The sequence below is a fragment of the Capsicum annuum genome, chromosome 6 (genome assembly GCF_002878395.1).
Source record: "Capsicum annuum cultivar UCD-10X-F1 chromosome 6, UCD10Xv1.1, whole genome shotgun sequence".
Lineage (NCBI taxonomy): Eukaryota > Viridiplantae > Streptophyta > Magnoliopsida > Solanales > Solanaceae > Capsicum > Capsicum annuum.
In genome coordinates this window covers 4826486-4851199 of record NC_061116.1, presented here as the reverse complement: position 1 = coordinate 4851199, position 24714 = coordinate 4826486, and the positions used below count along the sequence as shown (strand labels likewise).

The 24714-nt window shown below is 36.3% G+C and overlaps 1 protein-coding gene and 1 long non-coding RNA gene across 2 annotated transcripts; one reads left to right on the top strand and one right to left on the bottom strand.

Moving 5' to 3' along the window:
* The first annotated feature begins 8397 nt into the window (after positions 1-8397).
* Positions 8398-9680, top strand: LOC124899227. The gene is made up of 3 exons (XR_007056339.1): positions 8398-8568; positions 8727-8819; positions 8984-9680. It is a non-coding gene; the product is annotated as an uncharacterized LOC124899227 (long non-coding RNA).
* Positions 9681-20192: 10512 nt separating this feature from the next.
* On the bottom strand, positions 20193-24067 carry LOC124899269 (adenylate isopentenyltransferase 5, chloroplastic-like). The gene is made up of 4 exons (XM_047413556.1): positions 23826-24067; positions 21456-21674; positions 20730-20986; positions 20193-20413 (listed from the first exon to the last, which is right to left on the bottom strand). Exons 1-4 carry the CDS (start codon positions 24065-24067, stop codon positions 20193-20195), a joined length of 939 nt encoding a protein of 312 aa, XP_047269512.1.
* Positions 24068-24714: the final 647 nt, after the last annotated feature.

Here is a 24714-nt window from a genome sequence, read left to right as displayed (position 1 = left end):
ATGACAAACATATCCAGATATGTTTGTCATAGTGTTCATCGATGATATACTGGTGTACTCCCGTAGTGAGGATGAACATTCTGATCATCTCCGAACTGTCTTGCAAACCCTTAGAGATCACAAGTTGTTTGCCAAGTTCAGTAAGTGTGAGTTTTGGCTAAGGTCAGTTGCTTTTCTAGGTTATATCATTTCTTTTGAGAGTATTTAGGGTTGATCCCCAAAAGACCGAAGCTGTTAGAAATTGGCCTAGACCTATTTCTTCGACTGATATCCGATGTTTCTTGGGTTTAGCTGGATATTATCGCCATTTTGTTGAGGGTTTCTCCTCTATAGCGTCTCCTATGACTCGGTTGACCAAAAAGAAAGTGAAGTTCTTGTGGTTCGAATCTTGTGAGAAGAGTTTTCAGGAGTTAAAGACTCGACTTACTTCAGCCCCTGTTTTGACTTTGCCTGATGGTGTTGATGGTTTTGTGGTGTACTGTGATGCTTCGAGAGTTGGGTTAGGTTACGTATTGATGCAGAAGGGTAAGATGATAGATTATGATTCTAGACAGTTGAAACCCCATGAGAAAAATTACCCCACCCATGACCTTGAGTTGGCTGCTATTGTGTTTGCTTTGAAAATCTGGAGACACCATTTGTATGGTTTCCATGTTGAAGTTTTCACTGACCATAAGAGTCTGCAGTATGTGTTTACCCAGAGAGAATTGAATCTTAGGCAGAGACGATGGTTAGAATTATTAAAAGACTATGATATAAGTGTGTTGTACCATCTGGGCAAGGCCAATGTTGTGGCGGATGCCCTAAGTAGTGTCCATGGGTAGTGTTTCGCATGTGGTAAAAGGTAAGAAAGAGTTGGCTCGTGATGTCATCGTTTGGCTAGATTGGGGTTAGGTTGTTTGACTCTGCTGAAGGTAGTATGGGGGTTCAGAGTAGTTCTGAATCCTCCTTGGTTTCGAAAGTGAAGGAAAAACAATACTTAGATGCTAGTTTGGTCAGACTGAAGGAGTCAGTCAAGGACTAAAAATTAGAGGTTTTCTCCTAGGGGGAAGATGGTGTGTTGAGATTGCAGGGTAGATTATGTGTCCTGAATGTTGATGATCTGAGACAGAGGATTATAGATGAAGCGCACGGAGTGCAATATTCTATTCATACTGGTGCCACCAAGATGTACCGAGACTTGCGGGAAATCTATTGGTAGAGTGGCATGAAGAAAGATATAGCAGCGTTTGTAGCTAAGTGTTTAACATGCCAACAGGATAAGGTTGAACACCAAAGACCTGGTGGTATGATACAAGAGTTTAGTATTCCCACCTGGAAGTGGGAAGAGATAAATATGGACTTCATGATTGGTTTACCTCTTTCCCGACACCAGCATAATTCTATTTGGGTTGTGGTTGATAGGTTGACTAAGTCTGCTCATTTCTTGCCTATTCATACTTCATATACTGCTGAGGATTACGCTAGATTGTATATTCGAGAGCTAGTCAGACTACATGGAGTTCCCTTGTCTATCATTTTGGATAGGGGTACTCAGCTCACTTCGCAATTTTGGAAAGCTTTTCAGAAGGGTCTTGGTACCCAAGTGCTTTTGAGTTCTACGTTTCATCCATAGACAAATGGTCAGGCTAAGCTGACCATCCTGACCTTAGAGGATATGTTGAGATCTTGTGCACTTGACTTTAAGGTAAGTTGGGATGATCACTTACCGTTGATAGAGTTTGCTTACAATAACAGTTTCCACTCTAGTATTGGCATGGCTCTGTTTGAAGCCTTATATGGGATGAAGTGTAGATCACCCATAGGTTGGTTCGAGGTGGGTGAAGCGGTTGTGAGTGGTACTGATTCGGTATTTGAGGCTATGGAAAAAGTTAACTTGATTAGGGAAAGGTTGAAAACTGCGCAGAGTCGTCAGAAGTCATATGCGGATGTTAGAAGGAGAGACCTTGAGTTTGAAGTTGGTGACCTAGTGTATCTGAAAATTTCACCCATGAGGGAGGTGACGAGATTTAGAAAGAAGGGGAAGTTTAGTCCCTGTTATGTTATGTTGGTCCTTACAAAATTCTTAGCCGTGTTGGTAAGGTAGCTTATGAGGTCGAGTTGCCTTCCAAGTTATCCTCTGTTCATCCAATATTCCATGTCTCCATGCTTAGAAAGCATATTAGCGATGCTATGGTAGTGGATTCCTCTGAGAGTGCTGACATTCAAGAAAATCTTTCTTTTGATGAGATTCTTGATTTTAGTGTCCGAAGACTAAGGAACAAAGAAGTTCCCTTGGTCAAGGTGTTGTGGTGAAACCAATCTGTTGAGGGTGCAACTTGGAAGCTGAGGCGGATATGCGATCCAAGTACCCACACCTATTTTGTGCAAACTCCGATCAAGCCAAAGGTACCGTTCTTTCCTAAATCATGCACTTTTGATAAAGGTACCTTTGGCTTGATCTGTCCAAACCCTATATTAAAGCCTATTAGAAGCATTATATGTTATATTTCATCAAATTCCCTCAAAAGATAACCTTAAGCTTCTACATCCAACTTCAAGAACCTCCAAAGTTCACCATTAATTCTGCAAATTTATTCAAGATTCCAAGTTCCTAGTTCAAGAACTCCAAGAACTATCATTCAAAGGAATGATTAGCATCTCAAAAACGAGTATCGATCTAAAGTTCATCATTAAAGGTATGTGGGGTTTTTCAATAAGAACTCTCTTTCGTTCTTGTGCCCAAAAGTAATTTTATTTACAAAGGCATGATTTTTATTTGAGTTTTATGAATTTGAAGCATGAACCCATATCTTATGATGATGATTATGAAATTTTGATGTTTGTGATTTTAAAAGATGAATTTACATGTGTGGAGATATAAAGCATGAATCTTGAACAATATTTATCATGATTTTGATATTTGGGTCGTGAATCCCCATTGGAAATTGTGTTTTTTTCTTAGAAAGTGTGTGTTATAAGCACGTTGATGTTGAATATTTGAGATATTTTGAATGATTTGACCTTTTGGTCTTAATGGAGTTGTTTTGAAATCAAGTGTGAAAGAAATCCACAACGTGGTTGATTTTGATAGATGGGAAGCATGATGGCTTCCGATGTATATTTATATATTACTGAAATTGTTTTGTTGTGGATTGTCTTTGAAATGATTTGAGCTAAGTCCGGGAGAAATCTTTAGCACCGAGTGGGAGGTATAAAGCGACCTTACTTCCCTAGAACTACGTGTCCCCATAGGAGTGAGCCTGAGGCTGATTTATATAGTGATCACTAGTTTGTGTGGATTTGATATCGATAGTCCTACTCCAATGGCAAGGATAGGACGGCTCTCCCCAACGTGGGTGGGTTGTACGTTGGACTCCATGTAGCTCACATGATTTATGTCGGTTATAGGATCTCCCAGTGTGTGTGTGTTTCCTTGTGTCTATGGTGAATGGTGAAGTGATTTGAAAGTGGAACTATGAATGTTATTCTTTTGAAAGATTTAAATGATATTTACATTATGAGAATTGATATTCTTGATGAACTGAAAGTGATTGACAAATTATATGATGACTCACATGTGTTATTGTACTTATTTCATCCTCTCATGATTATGATGATTTTCTTCGGGCTATGTGAGTCTTTCATACATCCTGCATATTTCTTATAAATATTTATGATGATGATGTTTATACAACTGCATGCACCCTATATACTCGGTTTCTTTCCATGGTACTAACCCATATCTTTGGATGTGGGCTGCATTTTCTCGGAATGTAGGTTCAAGTGCTCAGTTCCAGGTTCGATAGTGATTCTTCGGGCACGCTGTTCTACATCCTCTGTTGTATTGAGTCCTCATGTTCTGAGGACGTGATGTCTGATGTTGGTTTCACGGAATTATTTACATTTGATAGCTGAGTATGAGTCAGTTGGGGCATGTCTCAATGGCTCGCTGGTTTTGTTGACTTTCTTAGAGGCTTGTCAGACTAGTATAGATGTTGGGAGTTGACTAATAAGTCATATTTTGTTATCTTTCTAAAATTCTTTTATTCTTGGATGATGATTACCCTGTTAATATTTGAGGGTTATTTTATAGAAACCCCGTTGATTTGTGTTGAACTGAATGAAAATGGCTCAAAGGGTTAGCTTGGGGCTACTCCTAGCCTCAAGCACCGTGTGACTCTCTGGGACCCGTTTTCTGGGGCGTTACACAAGCCTACCCTTCAAAATTCTTTTTCTTGTAATGGTTGTTGCTCCAAACAATTCTATTTTTATTTTGTCGATGACCTTAGGGTCCGATAAAGTTTGCACAGACCGTAAAGTAAGAAAAAATGGCATCTTCAATTCTTGATTGGTTGGAACTAGCGACGGATGCACAATCTAATATAAATAATTACATATATTAGAATGATGATTAGATCATTAAAAAAATCATTAATTAAAAGAAAAAATTAATTATAATTATGCTTACTGCATCCTTTGGGGGGTTGAAGAGATCAAGAATTTTTGGATTTTTATCAGTTTGGGCCGACAACCATCTCAAGATTCTTGGACAGGAAACTCCTTACTGGTAGTTCACTTATTGTCTCAAATAAGGAATGGCTTCAAACTCCCAAGCCTATAAAATAACGCCAATAAATCAAAACCATTATTGAGCGAAAAAAATGAATGATATCATAATAGAAGAAAGAAATATTTACCATGAAAGCCCATGGGAAGCCATATAAGTTGACTGTCTTTGACGCTAATGGAGTCAATAAATATTTGACAGTCATTTTGAAGCTTTCATACCCCCAAGGACAGCTGTTAAATGCATCAAGATCCTCAGAGAGATTTATCAAAGCGAGGCTTATGTTGTTGTTAATGTCTCTCGCCCAAACAATATTATGTACAAACCAAACTAAGCTCAATGACTGCTTGTGCTTCTTTGAAAGTCCTTTACCTTTCAATGCTTCTGTCAAATTTTTGTTTTTGAAGCTTGGACCAACCATGGACACTAGATCATCACGATCACACGACTTGCCTTTGTTTTTTTTGGGTGTGTGGGTTGTTTTTTTTGGGGTTAGAATAGGTATAACTTGAGAAGGAGGATAACATTTTAGTCTAGTAACTATGGAAAATTCCTTCTAACCAAAACAAACTGGCATGCCACAATAATTTATCCACACCTCATCCATCTTATCTTTGTTTTCATACATAAACCTGCGCTTGAGAAGTTCATATACCATTCATTTGGAAACGAGCATTGTTGTTCTCCGGCAAATCAAGATATTTCCCAAAGTAGCTATCCCTGAAATAAGTATCCAATTTTTGTTCTCAAAGTATTTTTCTGAAGGCGTCGAAAGATTTTCCCATGGCTGACTTAACCACAAAATCACCCATTAAATCTTTGGCACCATCGGGCTACATTCTCATAGGATAATGATCAATGTTGGAGGCTTTGACCGGCTCTTCAGTGGAAGGACTATTAGCATCTGCATCATCTCTTTTGAAACATCTCTCCTCCCCGTGTTCATCATATTCTGCTCCCGATTGAGATAATGCTTGTAAAGCAAGCTCATAGTGCGGTAGATGTAGCCTAGCTGCTTCACTTGTTCCTTTACTTGGACTTGATTTGGTTTCTATTCTTTTGGGAACCATATTATCTAAAATTAGCAGGAACATAAAATAATATATTATTGTTGATTAACGCATCATTAAAAAAGGATAACAGTAAATCAAACAAGCAAAACAGTAAAATAACAATTGCAACAAATCACCAATCTGTTGCACTAGGTAGTCTATCTGTTGCAGCATATAACCAAACTATTGCAATGGATGATTAATCTGTTGTACCAATATAAAACATATCACTCATCTTTTAAGATAGATGAATGGTGTATTCAACAGATCACACAGCTATTGTGACATCATCGATTGCAACATATGAGTGATCTATTGGAACAGTTAAATAATCTGTTATGATAATACAAAACATATCACTCATTTGTTGAGAAAGATAAATGGTTTGTGCAATAGATCATACACCTATTGCAATATATGAGTGATCTGTCAGAGTAGTTAACTAACCTGCAACAACGATTGAGTAATCTGTTGCAATAATACAAAACATATCACTCATCTTTTGAGAAAGATGAATGGTCTATGCAACAGGTCACACTTCTGTTGCAACACATGAGTGATCTGTTGGAATAGTTATCAACGTTCAATATTATTTAGATTTCTTCCAACATAGGGTCTTCTATCGCGGAAGATGAATGATCAGTTGGAAAAATCAAGTCTTGGACATTTCCTGTAGGAAGAGTTGATGGGATTTTATCCAACAGGAGGTTTATCTGTTGCATCAGATCATTAATCTGATAGGTTTATCTGTTGTATCAGATCATTAATCTGATAGTTCTTCCATTGCACCAGATGGTTAATTAGTTGTATTAGATTTTTTATTCGATGCTTAATCTATTGTAACATATAGTAAAGTTATTGCATCAGATAGTTAATCTGTTGAATCAGATTATTAATCTGTTGCATCAGAATTATAATCTAATAATTCCTATGGTGCATCGGATGGTTGATCTATTGCATCATATAATAAATCTATTGCATCAGATGGTTAATATGTTGCACCAGATGGGTAATCTATCGGAGGAAACAAAAAATAGTAGCACAATTTTGTTCAACAAAAAACAGCAATTTCATCATTTTTACCAGGAACAAGAATAGAACAAATCAAACCAAATTGTCATTTTGTTTTTATAAACACAAACAATAAAAAGGCCATTTCAGACCGCATTTTAAATTAGTGCAACAAATAGTGAAATTGTTAACCAATACTCTAAGAGAAGTTGGCCTAAGTTCCTCGTTTTCTTTAAAACTAAAAAGGCCATAAATTTTTACCTGTGAAAGAAGAAAAGGAATGATGAAGAAAGGAATGATGAAGAATTCAAAGCTGTTGTGGTCAGAGAGCTACGTTGTCACATCAATTGAAGGTTGAAGTCGAAAAGGAACTCGAAGCCCAACTATTTGTAGTTGGATGTTGAAATCATTGAGGATTGAAATGAGAAATTTGCAGAACAGTTGGTTGGGAGAGAGTTGAAAAAGCTGTCGAGAGAGATGAGAGACAGGTTGATTGAATTGAAGAGGGGAACTTGAATCCCAACTATTTGTCATCGGAGGTAAAAGTTGTCGGGGGTTGAAGGGAGAAAAGAGGAGAACTCGAAGCCCAACTATTTATCGCCGGAGGTAGAAGTCATCAGGGGTTGAAGGGAGAAAAGAGAAGAACTCGAAGCCCAACTATTTGTAACGGGAGGCAGAAGTCATCAGGGGTTGAAGGAAGAAATTTTGCAGAATTGTTGGTTGGGAGAGAGTTGAGAAAAGCTATCGAGAGAGAGGAGAGAGTGGTTGATTTGGATTGAAGAGGGGTGTGGGTTAGGTTTATTTGTATTTTTAAAAAGATTAGAAGGTTTTAAAAATATTAATCAAGTCCATAATTAACTTAATCAAGTTTCCTAATGATGTTTGATCCTATATGTTGGTCAATGTTACCAATCCTTCATTCAAGACTTAAAAGACACCTTTCCTTCAATTTTCTCGATTAACTCTCTTCTCTTTTTCCCTTAAAAGTATTTATGGCAGAAAAGTGAGGCCCCTTTGAAATTCATTCATGCTTTTGCTTTCAAGAATATTTGAAATATTTGAAATTCATTATAGATTGTTTTGCACATCCTACAACTGAAAGAGTTTGTGGGAGAAGGGTAGATTTCACATAGAGGCCAATAAATTGTTACATTTGAAATTAAACTCTCTACGTTGGGTGGATAGATATTGAGATTTTCAATGGTTCAGTTAGGACTTTGTATATCAAAATTATTTCATGTTATGATTTTTATGTATTTTTTTTAGTAAAGCACCAAGTAACCCCTGAACTATGACCAAATTTGCTACGACACGCTCCAACTTTACGAGGGTCCTATTAACCTCCCGAACTAAATTTTAGCGTATTTTTGTCAACCTTTTTAGTTGACGTGGCACCTTTTGTAAACCTTTTTAGTTGATGTGACACTTTTGACGTGGATCCCATTTTATGTAATAAAGGTGTCGCGTCAGCATAAAAGGATGCCAAAAATATGTTAAAATTGAGTTCGGGGGTAATAGGACCCTCGGAAAGTTGGAATATGTTGTGGCAACTTTGATAATAGTTCGGAAGGATACTGAATGCTTATCTGAAATATATATATATATTTCTGAAATATATATATATATATATATATATATATATATATATATTTCATGGACAATACTCCCTACTGCAGATTATTGTTCCCACTGGAGAGTTTGATTAATTTTCTTTCTTTCTTCCTTTTAGACTGTGTGGCAGACAAGTGAGGCCCCATTGAAATTGGTTTATGCTGTTTCTTTATAGACTTTTTTTTGGAAATACTATGCATCATTTTCTACCTAACATCAATCATTTGTTCTCTCTCTATCTTCTAATTTTCAGCTTTTCAGTTTTCAAGCTAATAGTTTTCTGGAGAGTACTCAAAAGCATAGAGGAACAAAGCAACTATATCAGAATTTTCATCAAGTCATAAGGTTAGTCTCTAATAAACTTAGTTTGTTTGGTTTTAGTATTAAGATCTTTAGAAAAAATTGAGAAAGCAAACACAGAATACAATCTACTTATTCATATCTTAACATTTTTTGCTACTTTATTCTCTTGATAAATTTTTTATCTACCTTTTATACGCCAGATATTGAGAATTTGAAAGATAAGAACTTGAAAAGCACTTTTAGTCATGGAGAGTGAAGGACAAAGAGAGAAAGGAGAATAAAACAACTTTATGGTATGTCGTCATACTCATTTTCTAAAATATAAATACTGTTTTTACTAATTTACCTTTAATAAATACCTTATAAAATGCAACTCTTTAGTAGTTTCTTGATAAATGTGTAACTATTTAGTACTGGTTTCTTGATCAGTTAATATTATTTGGTGAAACTTTCCCAGATTCAAAAGTGGTGGAGAAGATGATGATAAACTTACTAGGAAGATTTGAGTCCAAGATTTCAGCAATAGAGGAATCTTGTGATAAGAAGACTTTATCTGTCGCAGAGATGATTAGCAAGTTGCAAGTCGAAGAACAATGAAAAAGTATAAGAGATGAAGAAGTAGCAGAAGTGGCATTTCAAGAAAAGCACAAAGGAAACCAACTTGTGAAGGACAATAGGAGTATGGAAGGAGATAAACTAGCAAAGAGAAAGCCATGGACAGAATCTTGATAGAAAGAAAAATTTTCACCTTCAATCCACTGCAAAAGAACCAATTATCAAGAAAAGGATTGTCAGTTAAAAGGAAAGCCATCAATTCAATGCAAATTTTATAGAAAAATGGGTCATATTAAGAAGAATTGCAAGGCCAAGCAGAATCAACCACAACAACACAATGTTCAGCAAGCAAATTTCACTGAAGATTCAACAAAGGAAGAAAGCTTGTTTATGGATACTCATGAAGAAAACACAATCAACCAATCCAAATAGTTCCTAGATAGTGGGTGTACAAGTCATATGTCATATTATGAGCTTATGTTTCATACACTTGCTAAGTCACTTAAAGCTAACGTTAGGATGGGAAATGGTGCAACAGTAGAAGCACATGGAAAGGGTTCAGTTTACTTTCAAACTAAACAAGGTATAAAGCTTATACATGATGTGTTGTATGTTCCTTCTTTAGCATTTAACTTGTTGAGTGTTGGCCAAATGATGTCTAAAGATTACTCCTTATTTTTTAAGGAAAGCATTGTTTGAATTTTTATACTGATGATACTTTGATTGACAAAGTAGAAATGGTGGATAGGATCTTTCCAGTAGATGGAAAGTTTGATAGTGCCAATTTTGTAAGAATGAATGATTCATGGTTATAGCACAGAAGATATGAGCATTTTAACTATGCTACTTTAAAATCTATGTATGAGAAGGTCTTGACTAAGGATTTACCTGAGATCTCACTATATAAAGAAGTTCGTGGGTCATGTCAGATGGATAAGGTTCATAGGAAAGCATTTCCTATGAGTGGTACCTGGAGGACAACTAAAAAACTTGAACTTATTCACACTGATGTATGTGGACCTATGAAGACATCATCCTTGGGTCAAAAAAAATATTTTGTGTTGTTTATTGATGAGTTAACAAGGATGACTTGGGTGTGTTTTTTTTGAGTAACAAGTCTCATGTATTTTAAATTTTCAAGAAATTTAAAGCTTTCGCTGAAAGACAAAGTGGTTGTAAGCTGAAGGCTTTAAGGTCAGATAATGGAGGTGAATACACTTCAAATGAGTTCAATATGTACTGTGAAGATGCGAGGATTGATCACAAGATGACAGTAAGTTATTCACCAGAACAAAATGGATTTTTCGAGAAGAAGAACAAGACTGTAGTTAAAACGGCTAGATGTTTGTTGCTTGAAAAGAAACTACCGCAGAGTTTTTGGGCTGTTTCTACTTTAGTTTATTTTTTGAATAGGTTGCCAACTAAATTTATGAATGATAAAATACCTACTGAGGCAAGGAGTGTAAAAAAGCCATCTGCCAAACACCAAATTTTTTTGGTTCGATATGCTATTCTCATGTTCCTTCATTCAGAAGAAGCAGGATTGAGCCGAAAGGTGAATTGGGGATCTTTATTTGTTATTCATTACAAGCCAAAGGGTATAGTGTTTTCAACTTGCAAACAAAAGGTATTTCCATCAGAAGAGATGTAGTAGTGGATGATCATGCTTATTAGAATTGGAATATGGAATAAAAATATAATTGGGATCCTAATTTTATGAACCACCGCGACGCGCCACGATCGCGGTGGCTCACTAAAAATTGACGAATGTAATTTTTAAGGTCACCGCGAGGCGGATCCATCTCTTTGTCCCACTGGTTGGGACCTGGAACTTTAGCGCGATGCACCACAATCGTGCTATGCTATTGGAATTTGAAAATTGCTAAATAGGCCCACTCTGCAACGCGCCAAGCACCAAAATGACGGTGTTTTACGATTAGGACTTAAATTAGCCATAACTTCTTTCCCGAGTATCAGATTTGGGCGAATCTTATATCGACGGAAAGCTCATTCAATTTATCACATGATAAAAAGTCAAAATTAGGGAAATTATATATATATGGTTTAAAATTTACTCATTTTGGAAGCCAAAAATGAGACTAAGTCTCTTTGACACTATTCTAGTAATTTAACTCTAAGAGTATCTTACCATGAGCTAACACATGGACAATTTTGCGGGGTGTTACATTATCCCGCCCTTGGGATCATTCGTTCCCAAATGATGACACAGAATATAGAAAATCATGATTTAAGGTACACTAAGGCCACAAAAGAATAAGACAAGGATTGTACCTTCTATTTCGTCATTCATCGGATTAAATAAGTCTGGGTATCTATCTCTAATGTCATTTTCTGACTCCCAAGTCACTTCTTTAACTTTCTAATTTTTCCACAACACTTTGACTGAGGCTATTTCTTTGCTCTTCAATTTCCTAACTTGGCGATCCAAGACTGCCATGGGCTCTTCTTTATAGGATAAGGAGTCTGTCACTTTGAACTCCTCTACAGGAAATACTAATGAATGGTCTCCAATACATTTCTTCAACATGGATATGTGAAATACCGGATGAACAGAACTCAAACTTGCAGGCAACTCTAACTTGTACGCAACTCCATCTATCCTTCTCAAAATTTGGTATGGCTCTATTTAGCGAGAACTCAGCTTACCTTTCTTCTCGAATCACATAAATCCCTTCATAGGGGAGACTTTGAGGAACACCCAATCACCAACCTCAAACTGTAAGTTTCTTATCCTAACATCGGCGTAGGATTTTTGTCTACTCTAGGATATTTTAAGTCGTTCTCTAATAGTTTTCATGTCCTCCATCGCCTGATAAACAAGATCAGAACCGAAAAACTGAGTCTCACCCATTTCATACCACCCTACAAATGATCTACATCTTCTCCTATACAAAACTTTAAACGAAGCCATCTTAATACTGGCATGGTAGTTGTTATTATAAGCCAACTCTATTAACGGCAAGTGATCTACCCAGCTACCTTTGAAGTCAATTACATAAGCCTTCAACATATCCTCAAGGGTCTGAATGGTGCGCTCAACTTACCCATTAGTCTGAGGGTGGAAAGTAGTACTCAGGTTCACTTGGGTACCTAAACCCCTCTGAAAAGACCTTCATAATTGTGAAGAGAATTGCATACCTCTGTTAGATATGATGGGTGCAGGTTCCCCATGTAAATAGACTATCTCCTCAATGTAAAGCTTGGCATGATCATCTCCCAAATAGTTGGTCCTCACAGGTAGAAAATGTGCTGACTTGGTCAGCCTGTCAACAATCACCCAAATAGAATCATACTGGTTTCGGGACCTCAAAAGTCTCATAATGAAATCCATATTGATCATTTCCCATTTCCATAAGGGCAAGGCAATCTCTTAGGAAGTACCACCAGGCCTCATATGTTCTACCTTAACTTATTGACAGTTCAAACACTTGGCGACATAGTTAGCCACATCGCGCTTCATATTATTCCACTAATAAAGGGTTTTCAAATCATGATACAACTTGGTAGAGCCTGGGTGAACAACATACCTCAAAGTGTGAGCTTCATCAAGGATTCTCTTCTGCAGACCATCTACATTTGGCATACACAATCTACCCGTATATCTCAAAATACCATCACCACCAATTTCAAAGGACATCTCCTTCTGTTGACCTATATCTTTCTTGATTTGCATCAAGATGGGATCTTTGATCTGACACTCTTTAACTTTTGTACAAAGGGATGATTTAGCTATCTCGTGAACAACTACCCCTCCATCTTTAAAATCTAAGAGTCGCACTCCAAGATTTTCTAGTTGATGAATATCCTTCACCATCTCTCTTTTCCCTTCTTCAACATGAGAAAGACTGCCTATAGACAACTTGCTAACGACGTCGGCTACCACATTTGCCTTGCCCACATGATAGAGCAGACTCATGTCATAATTTTTTAGCAATTCCATCCAGTGTCATTGCCCGAGGTTTAATTTTTTTGATGAGAAAACATACTGTAAACTCTTATGGTCAGTGAAAACATCAACATGCACCCTGTAAAAATAATGCCTCCAGATTTTAAGTGCAAACACTACAACCTCTAACTCCAAGTCATGGGTGGGGTAATTTCGCTCATGCGCCTTCAACTGCCTAGATGCATAAGCCACCACATTACCGTGCTGCATAAGTAGACACCTAAGTCCCATACGAGATGCATCACAGTATACAACAAACCCTTCTGTACCTTTCGAAAGAGTCAAAACAGCAGCAGTTGTCAACCTATCTTTTAACTTCTCAAAACTATTCTCACAGGAGTCAAACCAAATCAACTTCACCTTTTTCTGAGTCAACTTAGTAAGTGGTGCAGCTATGGAAGAAAAACTCTCTATAAATCTTCTGTAATACCCTACTAAACCTAAGAAGCTCTGAATATCGGTTGGAGTCATGGGTCTGGGCCATTTTCTTACTGCCTCAATCTTCTGGGGATCAACCTTAATCCCGTCACTAGACATGATATGCCCCAAGAAAGAAATAGCATTAAGCCAGAATTCATACTTGGAAAATTTTGCATACAACACATGATCTTTGAGAGTCTAAAGGATGATTCGGAGGTGATTGGAATGATCCTCCTCACTCTTGGAATAAATCATAATTTCATCAATGAAAACTATAACAAACAGATCTAGAAACTGACAGAACACCCTGTTCATAAGATCCATGAAGAGTGCAGGGCCATTAGTCAACCCGAAGGACATGACTAAGAATTCATAATGATCGTATCTGGTTCGAAAAGCTGTTTTGGGAATATCTGTCTCCCTAACCCACAACTGATGATATCCTGAACGAAGGTCTATCTTTGAAAAACATTTAGCATCCTAAAGCTGGTCAAAAAGATCATTAATCCTAGGAAGAGGATATTTATTTTTAATTGTGACCTTATTCAACTGACGGTAATCTATGCACATACGAAGGAACCATCTTTCTTTTGCACGAAGAGTACAGGTGCACCCCAACGAGAAATACTAGGATGGATAAAACCTTTATTTAGAAGATCTACTAGCTGCTATTTCAACTTTTTCAACTCTGCTGAAGCCATTCTATATGGAAGATTAGAGATGGGACGGGTATCTGGTAATAAATCAATGCCAAAATCTATTTTCCTATTAGGTGGTATTCCTGGGAGATCATCTAGAAAGACTTCTAGGAACTCATTTACTATCGGGATAGGTGGTCGGGATAGGTGGAAAGAAAGGACTTTCAATATTAGAATCTTTAACCCAAATAAGATGGTACAAACAACCTTTGGAAATAAGTTTACAGGCTCTGAGATAAGATATAAAGTTCCCTATAGGCGCTAAAGAATGCCCCTCCATTCTATCACCGGTTCATTTGGAAAAGAAAAGGTGACTCTTCGGGTTCTATAATTTAATGTGGCATAGCACGAATGAAGCTAGCCCATCTCTAGGATAGCATCAAAATCAAGAATGTCTAGGGATATGAGGTCTGCCACTATATCCCGGCCACAAATAGTCACCACACACTTTCTATACACCTTCCTAGCCACCACAGAATCCCCCACCATAGTGGAAATAGAAAAAGGCTCAGCAATCACATCGGGTTCAAACCCAAAACCATCAGCCACATAAGGGGTCACATATGAAAGGGTAGACCCAGGATCAAGTAACACATAAACTACATTAGGTGAGGCCTCTGCCTCTTGGCAGTTGGTTAAGGCGTACAACCAGTTATGGCCATTTTCATGACTGAAGTGGCACCCTTCTGAGGCGGTGGTGGTGCAGAAGAATTAGCCTGTGACTTGGCTCCATCAATATTACCCTTTTCTTCTAGTTATTCTCTCTGGATATGGCCTGGATAACCATATGAATAACACACCATAGCGCCAAACTGACATCTCCCTGGATGATTTCTCCCACATTTCTCACAGCAAGGGTATGTCTGAAAGGTTTGAGCTACACGTCCTTGAGACTGTGAACCCTGTATCCTCAGCCCCTATCTATACTAAAAATCTTGAGTGTGCTTTCCAGCTGGGGGTCTAGTCACGGGGCACTGGCGCAGACTGTGCATAACCCCAATTCTTCTTCTTCTGCCATTTGTTGCCCCAATTCCTACTCTGCTGCTGACTGTAGCTCCGGTCTGCTATTTTGGATCTCTTTTCCTACCTGTCCTTCACTCTAGATTCAGCAATCTTATTTTTATTTTCCTCAACTTGCTGCATGTGGACTGATAGTCTGGTAAAATCCATGTCTCGGTTCAATATTTCTCCCTGAGATTCAAGCACTAAGTCATCTGAAAGGCCGAATGCAAATTTCCTTATTCAGGATCTCATGCTACTAGTCATCTCTAGAGCATAACGGTCTAGTTGGTTGGACTATAGAGTGTACTCCTGGACACTCATCCTTCCCTACTTCAGATTCATAAACTCTTTGGCTTTGGCCTCCCTTAACTCGACAGGAAAGTACCGATTAAGGAAGTTTTTCACGAACTCGGCCCAAACTGTAGGATTGGCATGCTCACTCTTTGAATCTTCCCACTCGTTATACTATTGGTTCGCTATATCCTTAAGCTGGTAAGATGCTAACTCAACCCCCTCTACCTCATCTATATGCATCACCTTAAAGATCTTCTCTATCTCATCCATAAACTCCTGTGGATCCTCTTCTACCTTGGTACCAGTAAACTTGAGCGGGTTCATCCTCATCAATTGGCCTACTCTTGTGGCCTCAAACATAACAGATGCAGACCTAATATCTTCTAACCATTGAGTCTGTGTGGCTACCAACTGTGCAAGCATGTGAATGGACTATCTAAATTCTGCATTAGATACTTCTCTCTGATGAGGCTGAGTGCGGTTAGTCCCCATCCGGAGAGCTCTGGGTGCCCTAGGTGAGCTGGTCTGAGTAAGTACGACTCCCGGCAGAGTATCAATCTCCGAAGTCTGAGCTCTATTTTGGGTCCTTATCCTATGAGTGGGACGAACCTCATCTATCTGAGCATTTTGATCGTTAGTACGATGAAGAGGCATAATTGTTTTTCTGAAATGCAAGAGATCATAGATTAGAGGACAGATTAGACTCCAAAGCATGAACTAAATTACAAAAAGGGGAAACATTCCTAAATGCCTAGTAGCCTCCTGCTTATAAGTGTAGAGCGCTACACAACCATAAACAAGATTCTACCCGACGCATTTTCGTAGACACCCTGGGACCATGAACCGTGCTCTGATACCAAGTTTGTCATGACCCAAACTAGGGCCTGGACGTGACGGACATCCTAAACCATGAATGCCCAGGCATCCTACTCTATCTGATAATCATGCACAACCTTCACATAATAAAAGGAGATGCAGAAGTATATCTGATATGGAAACATGGTCATACTCTAGATTTAGTTTAACAATAAGGAATGAAATTCGAACTCAACTAAACAACATTTGGAACAGTGAAATCTCTAATACATGAAAATCTGACAACTATCTGAAAGCGGGACAATGCCCCCAGTATACCAAAACAACAGAATAATATAATCTGAAATAACAAGCCTTATGGAATAAAGAAGGCTCACCACTGCACAGATAACTTCTCTTTGAGATACTCTACTGATTAGCTGGACCCTTAGACTGAGCCTCTGAACCTGGAAGGTAGGGGGTCAATACAAATGTACTGGTATATAGAGAAAATCCAAAATAATAATTTATATTCAACATATATGAGAGCAATTTAAAAACAGTTCATAAACATATCATATAGTAAGAAATCTCATGGGCATTTCTAAAAGACTTTGAAAGAAAATCATCTGAACTCTGAGACATTCTTTTTTTTACTTCTGCACAAGGTGATATACCCTATAACTCTGAAATTCCATGGGCCATATGGAATCCTCCATTGACTCAACGGGGAAGCCTCCAACCCAAGTGTGCGGCAAGGGTTGGAGTCTCTGACTTTGCTACGCCACATGATTGTCTCCAGCTTAAAAATAATATACTTGGATCGACAAATCATGGTTTTAGTCTAAGAGTTACTTGAACTCTAGCCCTCTTCAGGCAACCACCTAACTCTCTTTATGCCTATTTTTAATTCTTTAAGACATGCATTCTCTGAAAACATACTCTAATAACTCTAACTATGTTATGGCATACATTTATATGGTATCATCATACCATTGAATTGCAAGTCACATCTCTGAGCTATTATTAGCATATAATAATCTCTGTTTCAAAACGCAAATCTGGGACCACCATATCAATAAATCATTTCAAGAAATTCTTTCTTAAAGTTCATGTAAACAAATGCAAGAAACTCTCTTTTTCACCATTTCAAATACACAAGGTAGTCATGTCAAAGATATCAATCATATGCAATTCTTTGTTTTTAAGACAAGGATGCAATCATAAAAAGAAACTCCCTCTCATCATCATAAAAATTATGCTAAATATTAAATATTGAAAAGATCCCCTTCAAAATATTAAACAAACATCTCAAATCATTCCCAGCAAGTTCATCAACTCTAAATCATCAAAGAGAGGGGTTTCAATAATAATGCTCTCAATCAAATCTTCAACATCATATATATTCATAAGTTTAAATCAATTTAAGGGGGAAAGGCCTAAAGACCAAAACAATAATATCATCAACGCACCTAAGATGCGAAATTTAAATCATAAGTTCCAAAACCCCTTTAAAATTCATGCATGATAATCTTTAAATCATGTTCTAGTGTTGATAAGCCCATGTAGTTTTTAGGATAAACCCCACGTACCTCTATTTAGAAAATTAAAGGATGATTCTTGATGCCCACGGCTTGGGGATTCAAAATCTTCAATCAATTTCTAAAACCCACGGTTGAATCTTGAGTTGTTTGGGTTTTCTTGTTTGAAACCCTAAGGAGTGTTCTTGATGGTTTCTGATAAAAATATTAATAATGAGGTCATTTGGGATTAAAATCCCGTATTTAAGCTGCTAAGGGGGTGAAAAATACCAATATACCCTTAATGAGACGGAATAAAAATATAACTGGGAGCCCGATTTTAATGACCACCGCGACGCGCCACAATCGCGATGGCTCACTGAAAATTGACGAATGGGATTTTTAAGGTCACCGCGACGCGGAGCCATCGCGTTGTCCCACTAGTTGGGACATGGAACTTCAGAGCAATGCACCACAATCACGCTAAACTACTAGAATTTGACAATTGCTAAATAGGCCCACTCCGCAACGCGCCAAGCACCAAAATGATGGTGTTTTACGATTAGGACTTAAATTAGACATAACTTCTTGTCCGGGTATCAGATTTGGGTGAATCTTACATCGATGGAAAGCTCATTCAATTTTTCACATGATAAAAAGATGAAATTAGGGAAATTATATATATATATATATATATATGGTTTAAATTTTACTCATTTTGAAAGCAAAAATGAGACTAAGCCTCTTTGACACTATTCTAGTTATTTAACTCTAAGAGCATCTTACCACAAGCTAATGCGTGGATGATTTTGCGGGGTGTTACAATAATTGTTATGAATTGAAAAGAGGGTGTGTCCTTTTTTATAAATACTCAATGAGTTAATTGAGATAATTGCATGAATTTTTTTGAGAAATTGACCATCATGTGTTGAATTATTGAAATGGGAGAATCTTTGCATAAGTTTGCACATGTTTTGAAATAAGGACACCCTTGCATTGTTTAAATATTTTTGGTGGTCAAATGATTGAGTTGGTTGAAAAATATAAAGAAGAACATTACATATCTCAGACATATGACTTGAAAGTCTTGGTATGACGATACCAAAACAAATAATGCCATGACAGAATTAGAACAGAACAGAATACAAATTTTTACTCAGATTTTTAGAATTAGAGTTCAGAAAGATGCATGTTTAGAAAAGACTAAAAATGGGCTTAAAGAATGTGAGGTGGTTACCCGAAGAAGGCACGAGTTCAGATAACTCATTGCCCAAAATCGGGTTTTGCTGATACTAGTTTATTATGTCCCAAAGAGGGATTATACACTAGCCTAGTGCCCTGTGGCGGGCATACTTGGGTTGGGGGCTTGGCCACCGAGTCAAGGGCGGATTCCATATAGCCCGTGGGATTGTAGTATTGTAGGGTGTGCCACCTAGTTTAGAAGTAAGACAAAGAGTTAATTTGAGATTTACAGAAGTGGTTTTGAAGCTTATTGAATATGCCTATGTGTTTTCGAATGTTTTATGATGACATGTCTTTTTATGAAATGCTCTCACTTATGTTATATATCAGTATTTTGTTTTTGGATTGTTTTAAGTGCTAGTACATTTCGTATTGACCCCCTATATTTCAGGATCCGAGGCTCAGTCCCGCTAAGCAGTAGATCATCTTCAGACGTTTGGAGTTGGTTAGCCTCCCTTATTTCAGAAGGCCTAGGAAAAACACACTAGAAATACTTATTTACCAATCATCAATTTCATTATAATTTTGATTAGGTTTTCAAATATTGCTAATGAAGAGGGTTGTCTTCTACTGTCGAATTAATAAATGACTTGATTTTGTATACATCTTTTTTTGTCTAAATGTATAGTGCTTAAACTCTTTTCTTTGATAATCGTTTTTAATAAACAATGAGCAATCTAATAACAAAGAATAAGAATCGAAAAAATATCTAAATATTCTTAGACTGGATGAAAACTTTCATAAAACTCAGTCTTACCCATAGGATGATAATTTTAATATTAATAAGAATGATCGAATGATATTTAAAGGGAGACATTAGCTATAGAGCAATAGGAGTTTAGCAATTGAGGTACAAAGACGGGTCCTCATTTTTTCCTTAAAACTCAAAAACGTTATCACATATATATTGAAATACTTGCATAGTACTAGAACTTTTAATCAATTGCAAATCACAACATCTTAAAAGAAATAATAGTGCTATTTGTATTACTTTCTAAACACTTAATAATAATATTGTAATCGTCATTGTTTGAGAATTTCTTTCATGGTATCCAGGCAGAGTTTCAACACATCATGCTCCCATTTATCATTTGTGCCTTCATTTTCATTTTCCTTGCAAACATTGGTGGCATCAATACGATGCAATGGCCAAATTTTCTCATCCATGAATCATCAAATTTTCTCAAGTTGGTGCCGAACTAAGTTGCAAGTATTAACTTTATTTTCTTTAACCGCAGATTCAAGAAGCATCTTCTTTGTTGAGTCTTTACATGGGTCAAATTTATTTTCTTCTCTAAAGTATTTATCCATCTCAGGGACACCAATGGATTGTCGGATTCCTTTACTGTAATCTGCTTCAGGAGAAAATATTCCCCGTACCTCATCCACTAGCCCTGCGTGAGCATAAATATTAAAGAGTCATTTGAGTTATTTGAAGTCCATTTGAGTTATTTGAACAGAACTTTAATTTATAAAGAGAAAGTTTAAAAATCTATTGTAGAAAATATTTTATTATGTAGCATGATTATTTCAAACATCAAAGTGTAAATTTTCTAAAGAACTAGTAAAATAATTATGGTTCATATCAGCTAACTTGTATATTATCGTCATAAATCACGTGAATATGAAAAAATGGGAGTTCAAATATCACATATGTGCTTTTACTGATAAATGAACCATACATATACACAAAAGAGAAATTAAACTGACCTGTTTGTACCATATGATCAACCTTTTTGCGAAGAAAAGGGTCCAATATAGATACGTCAACATCAATCCAAATAAAACAACTGTTGTATTTAGATTTAAATATGAACATAGGATCTTTCACAAGTTTTTCAATGTATGAATTTGACCCATCAATGATGATTGAAACATATCCACGACTTATAATTTTCTCTATATAGCAATTGGCTTGAGCACAAAAATTCTCAAATGTGAAATCAAAATCTGAATCGATTTCACCATACAAATATAAATAAAAAATTATTGTCAGTGTTGCGATTAAAATGTGTGTGTGTGTGTGTGTATATATATTATGAAATGCACATATTTTAAATAATGGTCAAATGATATTCATTCTCACTTAAATCAAGAAGTTTACTTAGTTATCAATGAAGTGGATCGATAATCTGATGTCTCAAGTTCATATCACTAGGGAGTTTTAAAATACTACATAATTTCATTCCATGTATTCAAGCTTTAGTAGAAAAAACAACTGCCACATAGATCCGCTTAAGGTAGCAATTTCAAGTATTTAAATTTTAAAAATATTATTCATTTCCCACTCAAATTAGTAATCAATGTAATTAAGTTTGTCACACACCACAATATCAAAATAATAAGATGCATTTTCTTCCTAATCCATAATAACTATTATTAAATTATTTAAATAGCCGCTTAGTGTAAATACTCAGTGTGAATTAATATTTGCTCAGCAAATAGTGTGTTACACCTTGTTTTTTAGTGTCAGTGATCTTATTGGTTACAATGTCAAGTCCCTTATAAACTTGCATTTTGTCTGAGTTGATGATTTCTGCTGAAAAATGGATTGTGAGGTCAACAGAGAGACGAGATTTCCCCGTAGCTCCCATTTTAAACACTACCTTGTTCGTGTTCCACTTTATGATATTGTTGATGAATGTATGCATTTTTCTGCACATAAATAAAAATAAATCATTGATTAGATTAAAGTAAAAGACAATCTCATAAAAATTGTCAATGTACAAGGAATTTAGATATTGTAAATATTAAATTAATAAATAGAAACTTTGAAGAAGAATTAGAATGGATATGTTGTTGAAGAAACCTTGCTTGAGATAGGTTAAGTTGTGTAAAATATATTTTGCTTGTATGTGGTTAAGAAAGAAAGGATGTTGTGATTTTATAGTAAAATATGATTATGAACTTGTTCATTGATATTCTTAATTAGGATAAATTGATATCTTTTAGGATAAGAGTAATTTTTTCTTTTAAACTTATTTTAATTCTATCAAGTGGATATAATCAAATACAATCAAAGATAAATCAATTTTGATTAAAAAGATAATAGAATAAATACATGACCAAAAAATAAATATCATTAAAAGTTACCTTAAACCTCATTAGATATCAGAGTCAATGGTAACTGATAATTTTAACTACTATTGTATATGAACTAGTAACTCCCTCCATATGAATAAAGTACTCTAATCATTCCGTCAAGTGCGTAACTTATAATCCCAAAGAGAACAAACTAAAACTCGTCATGTCGATGGATTGTAATAATCATATTATATATAAGCACAACTAATCAAATGTTTGACGATTGTGGATAAATCACTAATCCTTTAGCATAATTGCAGATAAGTGTTACTAATAATTTATTTTCTATGAAAATAATATTGACTAGACATTATAATTAATGTAAGGCTATTAATAGAGAAATACCAGGATTGTGTTAGCGTAGTAGCATTAGGAAGCTGGTGATCTGAAAGTTTTATTTTATTTCTAATAATGTGCAATATATCTAAAAGGTCCTTAAAAAATAAAATTTTATCTATATATATCTATACAGTCGTATTTCACTACTTGAATTCCTAAAAAGTAAAAAAAAATTATCACACCCCATGGTCGGTAAGACAATACATATCATATATCATAATAATAGGAATGAATAAGCAGAACAAATAATTTAAGAGAAATAAAAGTCAAAAAGCATGTCTTTTATTGGAACTCAAAGCAACAAATTTTGAATCGTCACAAAGTGAAGTATGAGCACCAAAGACCACACATAAAGCCCTAAAGAAAATTTAGCAAGAGTAGTATCAGTGCGTCACACGTATATGTAGGCATCATGGACCGACTAAGATTAGTCATACAACACCATATATATAGTCAAAGAACTAAACAAAAAATATTATGCAATAAATTTACATCATGAACATTTCATCTCTTATACTATGTTTTCTCAATAATCTAAAGATTCACTTAACATTCTTATTTTGTTTAGACCCACGTACTATGTCTTGACATATTGTTACACTTACAAATTAGTCTGATAACTACTCTCACAGTTTACTATCTGAAATTTTCACTCTAGCGTCACGCATCAACTATTATAGTTTTAGCAAATATTAATATTTTGTTGATTGATTTCCTTATTTTTAAGTTGATTTTGTTACTTTTAAAGAAATTAAGTAAGGTAAAAAATCAATTTACGGCATCGAGTATTGGGTATGATATCTATCTACTGTAGAAGAGATTGTAAGCAAACAAGCGGTGTTTCATATGCTTGTGCTCTTTTGATTTTTTGCGCAATGGGGTGAGTGTACATTGCCAACTTGAGGACGCACTATTTGGTATGTGGCGTGTCACGTTCATCGCTATTGTACATAGTTGTTGTGGTGTAGAGAGCATAATACATGGCACATCCACGGAGGGCACCCATGGCGTTTTGTTTTGTACGCCCATGGTTTGCCTTTTGGTGCTCAAGATGCCCATGGTGCCCACTGTGCCTTCGGTGCTCATGCCACCCATGGTGCCCATTGTACCTTTCAAAAATAAATAAGGGAAACATGAAATTTAAAAATTTAACAAGCATTAATATTTATTTGACTATTTTTCTCATTTTACATAACTTTTTTACTTTTTAAAAAAACATTGAAAATTAAATTAGAAAAACATGAACTAAGGTAAATATGAAATTTGCTTTAGCAAGTGTTGGTTCTCATATATGTCTTATGTAGAAGAGGCCGTAAGAAAACAAGCGATGTCTCATATTTTTATGCATTGATTTTTTGCACAGCATGTGTGTATATTGCTAACCTGAGGATGCGTGATTTGATACATGGTGCATGAAGTTCGTCGCAGCTCTGCATTGTTATTGTGGTGCACAGGTGCCTAATACATAGTGCACCTGCGGTGGATGGTGATGGTGTCTTGGTGCATGGAACCACGGTGTGCCTTTGGTGCTTATGGCGCCCATGGTGCCAATGGTGTCCATTCGTGTCCATGGGTCCCATGGTGCACATGGTGCCAATGATGTCCAAGTCAACTTTGGTGGCCATGGCGACAATGTCGCTATGGCGCCCTTGGGAAATAATTAGGGTAAATATGAAATTTAAAATTTTAAAAAGTATTAATATTTTTATGACTAATTTTCTCTTCATACTTAATTTTGTAATTTAAAAAAATAAATAAATAGGAAAGACAGGCAATCTAAAGTTTTGGCAAGTATTAATATTTTATTTACTGATTTCCTTTTCTTTTAGTTGTTTTTTTTAAAATTTTCTTTTAAAAAAATAATAAATAAGGTTAATGTTCAATTTCCCTTAGGAGTGTTGGGTCTTATATCTATCTACTGCAGAAGAGGTTGTAAGAAAACAAGCGAAGTCTCATATGCTCATGCTCATTTTATTTTTGTGCAATGAGTGTGTGTATATCGCAAACTCGAGGATGTGCGATTTGGTACATGGCGTGCATGTCATAGTTGTAGGTTGTTATTGTGGTGCCTGACTGCATAGTACAGAGCATACCCGTAGAGGGCGCCTATGGTAGCTTGGTGTGGGTTCCCAAGGCTTGACTTTTCTCATGGCGCCATGGTGGCATTGGTGCCCATGTTATCCATAGCGCCCCTGGTGCCTATGGTGACCTTGTTTCCAATGGAGCCCATGATGCCCTTTGTGACCTTGACGCCCATGAAACCCTTGAAAAT

Bases quoted from the DNA above. Each gene is read 5' to 3' on its own strand.
- LOC124899269 (XM_047413556.1), bottom strand. From the start codon at position 24,067: ATGGCCACCAAAGTTGACTTGGACATCATTGGCACCATGTGCACCATG. The intron at 21,675-23,825 runs GTTAGCAATATA...ATTTATGTGCAG, and splicing joins ATCAAATCACGCATCCTCAG to AAAAATGCATACATTCATCA. The intron at 20,987-21,455 runs GAGCAAATATTA...TTTATATTTGTA, and splicing joins GGTGTAACACACTATTTGCT to TGGTGAAATCGATTCAGATT.